Below are 8455 nucleotides of genomic sequence, written 5' to 3' on the forward strand. Positions count from 1 at the left end.
ACAGCATCCCGCCCCCTGTGCAGGGCTGTCTGTCTGCCTTGGCACTTCCAGAAGTTCTCAGTGTGGTGCTAGAGTATCTAACACTTTCTGACTTGCAGATCATCATTCCCTTTTCTTGTTAACAAAGAGCAGTGCCAGGCACAGTGGCTCACACCTGTAATCCCAGCACTTTGGGAGGCTGGGGCGGGCAGATCACGAGGTCAGGAGCTCAAGACCAGCCTGGCCAGCATGGTAAAACCCTGTCTCTACTAAAAATACAAAAATTAGCCAGGCGTGGTGGCAGGTGCCTGTAATCCCAGCTACTCGGGAAGCTGAGGCAGGAGAATCGCTTGAACCTGGGAGGCGGAGGTTGCAGTGAGCAGAGATCGGGCCATCGCACTGCAGCCTGGGCAACAAGAGTGAGACTCCGTCTCAAAAACAACAACAAAAACAAAGAGCAGGCCGGGCGCGGTGGCTCACGCTTGTAATCCCAGCACTTTGGGAGGCCGAGGCGGGCGGATCACGAGGTCAGGAGATCGAGACCACGGTGAAACCCCGTCTCTACTAAAAATACAAAAAAAATTAGCCGGGCGTGGTGGCGGGCGCCTGTAGTCCCAGCTACTCGGAGAGGCTGAGGCAGGAGAATGGCGTGAACCCAGGAGGCGGAGCTTGCAGTGAGCCGAGATTGCGCCACTGCACTCCAGCCTGGGTGACAGAGCGAGACTCCGTCTCAAAAAAAAAAAACAAAAAAAAACAAAGAGCAGAGTTTTAGGTCAATGCTTCCAACAGGGAACAGAATTTAGATCTTAACAATTTTGTTTACATTGTATTTATTTTCATGTTTTACCTTCTATTGATGGCAAATGAGACTGGTTTTCCATTTACAGAAGTGATACAAAAGATTCCTGTTGCAATAATTTTATTAAGTGAACAATGAGCCAATTTAAAGAAAAATATAAAGCAGATAATAGTACAGGTGGTAAACTAATATGGCAAAATTACTAATATTCAAGGCTGAAGTTTGGCCGGGCATGGTGGCTCATGGCTGTAATCCCAACACTCTGGGAGGTGGGGATGAGTGGCTCTCTTGAGCCCAGGAATTCAAGACCAGCCTGGGCAACATAGCAAGACCCTGTCTCTAAAAAAAACAAAAAAGCCAGGTGTGGTGGTACATGCCTGTAGTTACACCTACTGGGGAGACTGAGGTGGGAGGATCACTTAAGCCCAGGAGTTCAAGGCTGCAGTGAGCTGAGGTTGTGCCACTGTACTCCAGCCTGGGCAACAGAGTGAGACCCTGTTTCAAAACAAAAAAAAAAGTGGCGAGGTGCAGTGCTCATGCCTGTAATCCTAGCATTTTGGGAGGCTAAGGCTGCTGGATCACTTGAGCCCAGGAGTTGGAAACCTGCCCAGGCAGTATGGTGAGACCCTGTCTCTACAAAAAAATACAAAAATTAGCTGGGCGTGGTGGTATGCACCTGTAGTCCCAGCTATTCTAGAGGTTGAGGTGGGAGGATCGCTTGAGCCTAGGAGTTGAGATTGTGCCACTGCACTCCAGCCTGGGTGACAGAGTTGAGATTCTGTCTCAAAAAAAAAAAAAAAAAAAAAAGTTTGAAAAATTAGACCCCCAGGGAAATGGAAAGTACATCTGCTGCTCACCCACCTGCCTCTCCTAAAGGGGAGATCGGGTACTTGGGGTCCCATTTCTGTGGGGTGGAGCATTATAAGTAAGCCTAGCTTGTGGCAAATCTGTCTCTCTGGACACTCCAGCAAGCTGGAAGGGACGATGATCACAGGGCATAGTTTGGGAGCTGCCCTGCTCTGAGACAACGCTCCTCTCCACATTGGATGAAACTCAGTTCTCCCTGGCCATGGCCTTCCTCACCATGGAGTGGTGAGGGTCCAAGGCCGAGATGTGTGCAGATGGAGGAGAATGGGCAGAGGAGCCTGTGGGTTTTCTCTGACTCCAGGTCCCCACTCCAGCAAGACAGCGCCGCTCCAGCTTGGCCCAGCAAGTTCCTCCTTGCAGTTTGGGGGTCAAAGCCGCAATTCATTTGAAACAAAATGCTCCTCTGCCTGGTCTGGTCCTCTCTTTGTGTATTTTCCTAGAGGACCTCACAGTGGGTGAGTGGCCAAGGAGAACAGGATTTGTGGCTCTGGGAAACTGGATTCCTGTCATCTCCTGCCAGCTGTCACCGCCACACCGAGGCTGTTCAGCACCGCGGGACCCTTTCTCTTTGGTATTGGCGGCTTTGGTAAACACTGAAAGAAGGTGGAAGTGGCTGGTCGATGCCATTTCCTGACTATCTGGTACCTTGGGTTCTTCATCGGGATGCGATCTTGAAGGCTTCTGGCCTGGCGTTGGCTCCACCCCCAGGTCTCTGAGCCACAACCTAGGTAGCTGAGCAGAGGCACTGCTGGGCTTCCCCTAGTCCACACAGCCTGGCTACCACCCAGACCCAGGCAGGGGGACTCCAGGTGGAAGGGGCCTGGGAAGGGCAGCTTCCCTGGGGCAGTCTCAATCCTAATGCTGGATCCTGGGGTCCCCGGTCCCACTGAGGCAAGGCCTTCCTCGGGGGTCTCTGGGGAACCCTGGGGATTCAGAACCCCACACTGGTCCGGCCTTCGCGCTTCCAGAAAGCTGAGATCTGCTCCAAGGTGACCCGTGGCTGGAGGCCCCACTCGGGATCCGGGCTCCCTGGCCGCTGCCTCCTGGCCTGGGGGCTCCCAAACTGGACGCTGGCCTCTGGCCTCTGCTCGGGTTCAGCCCAGCTCACCAGGCCTGTGGTGGGGGGCCTCCCCTCCCAGGGCTGGGGCCCCCAGAAGGTGCTCCGGGCTGGGACCTCTGGTAGGGGCTGGGGGCCCAAGGAGCTGGGAGCAGAATTTGGGGCTGAGGGGGCAGGTGGGGCGGTTGCTCGGGCCTCCAAAGCGCCCACCTGGGTGGGAGGCTCAGGGGCCCGGTCTGTCAGCAGGGGGACCGCAGAGCCGTACCAGTCCTCAGAGCGCTCTCGGGGGGTGCCCATGGGCTCAATCCACAGCTCTCCTCCTGGGCGCCACACCAGGGTGGGTGCACGGTGGCTGGGGTCTGGGTGGAGACCGTGGCGGAACAGGCGTTCAGCCAACACAGCGGTGGTGAGGATGAAAAGCGCAGCCAGGGTGGCCAGGACCAGCATGATGGGGATGCAGGGCCCACAGGGCAGTGAGGGCCATGGGGCTGCCTCCCATGCGGGGGACCCCTCCACGCGCCCAGAGGGCGGCTCTGGAGTCAACGGCATCTGAGAGACACAGGGGTGAGAAGAGGAAGTAAATGAGGCAGAGGGGGCACAACCAAGATGAGAGAGAGGCAGCAGGTGTCCAGGAAAGCCTGGGAGGGGGGCTGGGCACGGGGGCTCATGCCTGGAATCCCAGCACTTTGAGAGGTTGAGGCGGGAGGATCGCTTGAGCCCAGGAGTTCAAGACCAGCCTGGACACACAGTGAAACCTCATCTCTATAAATAACTTAAAAACTAGCTGGGCATGGTGGCTCACACCTGTAATCCCAGCTACACAGGAAGCTGAGGTGGGAGGATTACTTGAGCCCAAGGAGTTCAAGGCTGCAGTGAGCCCCGATTGCGCCACTGTCCTCCAGCCTGGACAACAGAGCAAGACCCTTTCTCATAAAAGAAAAAGAACATTCTGGAGAGACAGAGAAGCAAGGGGAACCAGAAAGGGTAAGCGTGAGCCAGGTGGGGTGGGAGGACAGGCAGCCTACCTCGGTGCACAGCCAGGCCCTCCTGCCCGGCTCTCCAGGCCTTTCCAGAAGCCCCATTTCCCTCCCGGACCCCAGGGTGCCTCAGAAAAGAAAGGTCTCAAGGCTTCTTTCCTCCCCACTCGGCCCCCTCAAGTCTTGCTCAGACCTAGAGAGGAAGTGGTGGGTGAAGAAATGAGAACCTCCCCTCCCACTGGCTCCCTTGCGTGTGTCTCCCCCACCGCCTCCCGCCAGCACCTCCACTGGCCCCTTGAGGCTCCTTCGCCCCTCACCATTCTCCTCGGACTTGATCTTGCTCTCATAGGCTCCGTAGAATCTGCTGCCGGGCCGGGCCGGGCCAGGCCTCTGGAGGCACCTCTGCACCCCTCCCAGGCTCCCCAGCTTTGCCCAGGCTCTGGCCTGTCTCTATCTCTCTTGTTTGTCCCTGCACACCTCTCTGTCCCCCACATCCTCCATCTGCAGGGGCCTCCTGCACCCCTCAACTCACCTTGGGTCAGTCCCTGGGCTCCTCTCCCTCCTAGAGCCACTCTTCCTGGTGCCAGACTAAGAGGTGCAGGTTGGAGGGTGCAGGGCGGTCCGCCTTTCAGACGTAGAGGCCCGGCCTCAGATGAGGGCGGAAGGGAAGGCACCGCCTGTTGCTGGGCAACTGTGCCCCAACTCGCCTGCCCCCGGGGAGTGTTTGTTTCCAAAGCAACCCAAGGGGATGTGGTCACTGCGGTGAGGAGGCTTTTCCTGGGGTAAGGTGGGGCTGGAACGGGCAATGGCTCTGTTGAACTTAGTGTCACCCCATAGCCAGGCCCTGGGCCCCAGAACATTCACCCAAAAGCTGAGAAAGAGGACGCAAGGGTCAGGCACAGTGGCTCACCCCTGTAATCCCAGCATTTTGGGAGGTCAAGGTGTGCAGGTCACCTGAGGTCAGGAGTTCGAGACCAGCCTGCCAACGTGGCGAAACCCCATTTCTACTGAAAAATACAAAAATCAGCTGGGCATGGTGACGGGCACTTGTAATCTCAGCTGCTTGGGAGGCTGAGGCAGGGAGAATCGCTTGAACCTGGGACTCGGAGGTTGCAGTGAGCTGAGATCGTGCCACCGCACTGGAGCCTGGGCAACAGAGTGAGACCCTGTCTTTAAAAAAAAAAAACGAAAAGAAAAGAAAAGAAAAAGAAATAGGACACTGGGACTTTAGCCCGTACATTCCCAGAGAACCATGGTGCCTCCCCCTGTTCCTCCTGGGAGGATGCCCCACCCCATCCTGCCTTGTCTTATCCGTGGTGCCTCCCCAGATCTGCTCCTGCCATCCAGCCCCCACAGGCACCCCCTGCTTGGACAGCTTGCTTCACACTTTTTTTTTTTTTTCTGGTAGAGATAGGCTCTTGCTATGTTGCCCAGGCTGGTCTCAAGCTCCTGGCCTCAAGAGATCCTCCTGCCTCAGCCTCCCAAAGTGCTGGGATTATGGGTGTGAGCTACCACACTGGCCCCTGCCTCATACTTTTAATTAATGTAAGTCTCTCTCTCTTCAGACCACTTAGCCCCCATTTTGGTTGGAAAATATCAGTGAGGTGAGGCTTGGGTAACAAAAATGTCAAGCCTCTGAGAGGAGTCCAGGGTATAAAAACAGGCGTGGGCCTGTTTCCAAAACCCTGACCATCCTCATGTCTGTCCCTCTTTCCTGCTGCTGAGGGTGGGAGGAGCCTGGAACAGAGTGTGACGAGATGTCATCAGGCTCTGGAGTCCAGGAGACTTTCTGAGATTCTCTAGTTTGACTCATCAACAGATGACAAGAGTAAGACCTAAAGAAAGGAGATGACATGACCAAAGTCACAAGACCAATGTATGTGTGGGCAAGCATGTAGCGGCCAGGGTGGTGGAAGAATAGATAGAAATCCCTGGGCTGGGCGAGGTGGCTCATGCCTGTAATCCCAGCACTTTGGGAGACTGAGGTGGGGGGATCACCACAGGTCAGGAGTTTGAGACAAGCCTGGCCAACATGGCAAAACCCCGTCTCTACTAAAAATACAAAAATTAGCCGGGCGTGGTGCTGCACGCCTGTAATCCCAGCTACTCAGGAGGCTGAGGCAGGAGAATCACTTGAATCCGGTGCAGTGGAGCTGAGATCGTGCCATTCCACTCCAGCCTGGGCAACAGAGCGAGACTCTGTCTCTAAATAAATAAAATAAATAAATGAATGAAAAGACAGTCTCAGTCAGACTGCCCCGTCCTGGTGGTTTTGAGCCCTGGTGGGAGGAGGTGGAGATGGAGAGTCCGGGGGACACCACCTTTGCAAAATTAGGACTGAGACAGTGAAAGAGATCTAACTTAACTGACTCCACCTTGCTTCTAATCTCCAAGCTGTCTTTGTTTATTCCTGGGTGTAGGCTGAACTAACTTTGGGAGAAACTTAGTTTGTAGTTTATAGTTTAAACAAAGACAGTAACAGCCCTTTCCCAAAGCAGACCTTCTTGCCTGGGGACTAGACTAACATTAGCCATAGGATTAGAAATTATGGTTTAGGAGTCATGCAGCTGGAGGCTACAAGATTCTGACCCTCCCTAAACTGCTCCTAAGATCAGTGCTTGAGATATTTTGCAGACCCTGCACTTGATGGATCAGCTGGCACCACCCAGATCAATAAACTGGCTCATCTGATCTTGTGACCCCCACCCAGAACTGACGCTGCAAGAAGATAGCTCTGACTCCCGATGATTTCATCTCTGACCAATCTGCACTCCCAGATCCCAGCACTTTGGGAGGACCAGACTGGCAGATCACAAGGTCAGGATGAGAGTTGACAGTGTGCTGGCAGCCCTCGCTCACTCTGGGTGCCTCCTTGCCTTGGCACCGACTCTTACCATGCTTGAGGAGCCCTTCAGCCTGCCGCTGCACTGTGGGAGCCCCTCTCTGGGCTGGCCGAGGCCGGAGCCCTCTCCCTCTGCTTGCCTGAGATGTGGAGGGAGAGGCGCAGGCGGAAACTGGGGCTGCGCGTGGTGCTCACGGGCCAGCGTGAGTTCTGGGTAGGCCTGGGCTCGGTGGGCCCTGCACTCGGAGAGGCCAGCTGGCGCCACTGGCCCCAGGCAGTGAGGGGCTTAGCACCTGGGCCAGCAGCTGCTGAGGGTGCACCCGGTCCCCCAGCAGTGCTGGCCGGCAGGTGCGCTCGAATTCTCGCCGGGCCTCAGCTGCCTCCCCGAGCGGCAGGGCTCGAGACCTGCAGCCCGATATGCCCGAGCCTCCCTGTGTGGTGGGCTCCTGCACTGCCCCCCTGCTCTGCGGCGCCTGGTCCCATCAACTGCCCAAGGGCTGAGGAGTGCAGGCACAGGACTGGTGGGCAGCTCCGCCTGCAGCCCAGGTGTGGGATCCACTAGGTGAAGTCAGCTGGGCTCTTGAGTCTAGCCGGCACTTAGAGAACCTTTATGCCTAGCTAAGGGATTGTAAATACACCAATCAGCACTCTGTGTCTAGCTCAAGGTTTGTAAACACACCAATCAGCACCCTGTCAAAATGGACCAATCAGCTCTCTATAAAACAGACCAGTCGGCTCTCTGTAAAATGGACCAATCAGCAGGATGTGGGTGGGGCCAAATAAGGCAATAAAAGCAGGCTGCCAGAGCCAGCAGTGGCAACTCCGGCTACCCTTCCCCACTGGAAGCTTTGTTCTTTTGATCTTTGCAGTAAATCTTGCTGCTCATCACTCTGGGTCTGCACTGCCTTTGTGAGCTGTAACACCATGAAGGTCTGCAGCTTCACGCCTGAGGCCAGCGAGACCATGAACCCACCAGAAGGAAGAAACTCCGAACACGTCCAAACATCAGAAGGAACAAATTCCGGACATGCCACCTTTAAGAACTGTAACACTCACGTGAGGGTCTGCAGCTTCATTCTTGAAGTCAGTGAGACGAAGAACCCACAAATTCTGGACACAAGGAGATCGAGACCATCCTGGCTAACATGGTGAAACCGCGTCTCTACTAAAAATACAAAAAATTTATTACGCGTGTTGGTGGACGCCTGTAGTCCCAGCTAGTCCCAGCTACTCGGGAGGCTGAGGCAGGAGAATGGCATGAACCCGGGAGGCGGAGCTTGCAGTGAGCCGAGATTGCACCACTGCACTCGAGCCTGAGTGACAGAGCAAGACTCCATCTCAAAAAAAAAAAAAAAAACCTCTGTTTCCTGAATGCTCAGGGAGACTGATTTGAGTAATAATAAAACTCCTGGCTGGGCACAGTGGCTCACACCTGTAATCCCAGCAATTTGGGAGGCCAAGGCGGGTGGATCACCTGAGGTTGGGAGTTTGAGACCAGCCTCACCAACATGGAGAAAACACCGTCTCTACTAAAAATACAAAATTAGCCAGGTGTGGTGGCACGTGCCTGTAATCCCAGCTACTCAGGAGGCTGAGGCAGGAGAATCACTTAAAGCCTGGAGGCGGAGGTTGCAGTGAGCCAAGGTGGCACCATTGCACTCCAGCCTGGGCAAAAAGAGCAAAACTGTCAAAGAAAAAAAAAAAAAAAAAAACCTCCGGTCTCCTGCACAGCCGGCTCTGTGTGAATTACTCTTTCTCTATTGCAATTCAGCTGTCTTGATGAATCAGCTATGTGTAGGCAGTGGGCAAGGTGAACCCCTTCGGCAGTTACATGGGGAAGCTAAGGCTCAGGACACTCGCAGAAACCTGAGGAGGCTAGAATTTTACCAGATTACAAGCCTTAAAATCAAACGTGAACTTAATGCCAGTGAACA

General features: G+C 54.8%; 1 protein-coding gene across 1 annotated transcript; it reads right to left on the reverse strand.

Annotated features, from left to right (window-relative positions):
* Positions 1-792: 792 nt before the first annotated feature.
* Positions 793-4306, reverse strand: C2H16orf54 (chromosome 2 C16orf54 homolog). Its single transcript, XM_030798590.1, has 2 exons — positions 4212-4306; positions 793-3251 (listed from the first exon to the last, which is right to left on the reverse strand). The coding sequence occupies exon 2, from the start codon at positions 3249-3251 to the stop codon at positions 2577-2579; it is 675 nt and encodes a 224-aa protein (XP_030654450.1). The 5' UTR covers positions 4212-4306; the 3' UTR covers positions 793-2576.
* Between the last annotated feature and the right edge of the window lie 4149 nt (positions 4307-8455).

This window comes from Nomascus leucogenys, chromosome 2, assembly GCF_006542625.1.
Source record: "Nomascus leucogenys isolate Asia chromosome 2, Asia_NLE_v1, whole genome shotgun sequence".
Classification (NCBI taxonomy): Eukaryota; Metazoa; Chordata; class Mammalia; order Primates; family Hylobatidae; genus Nomascus; species Nomascus leucogenys.

Excerpts from the sequence above, each read along its gene's own strand:
- C2H16orf54 (XM_030798590.1), bottom strand. The coding sequence starts at position 3,251 with ATGCCGTTGACTCCAGAGCCGCCCTCTGGGCGCGTGGAGGGGTCCCCC.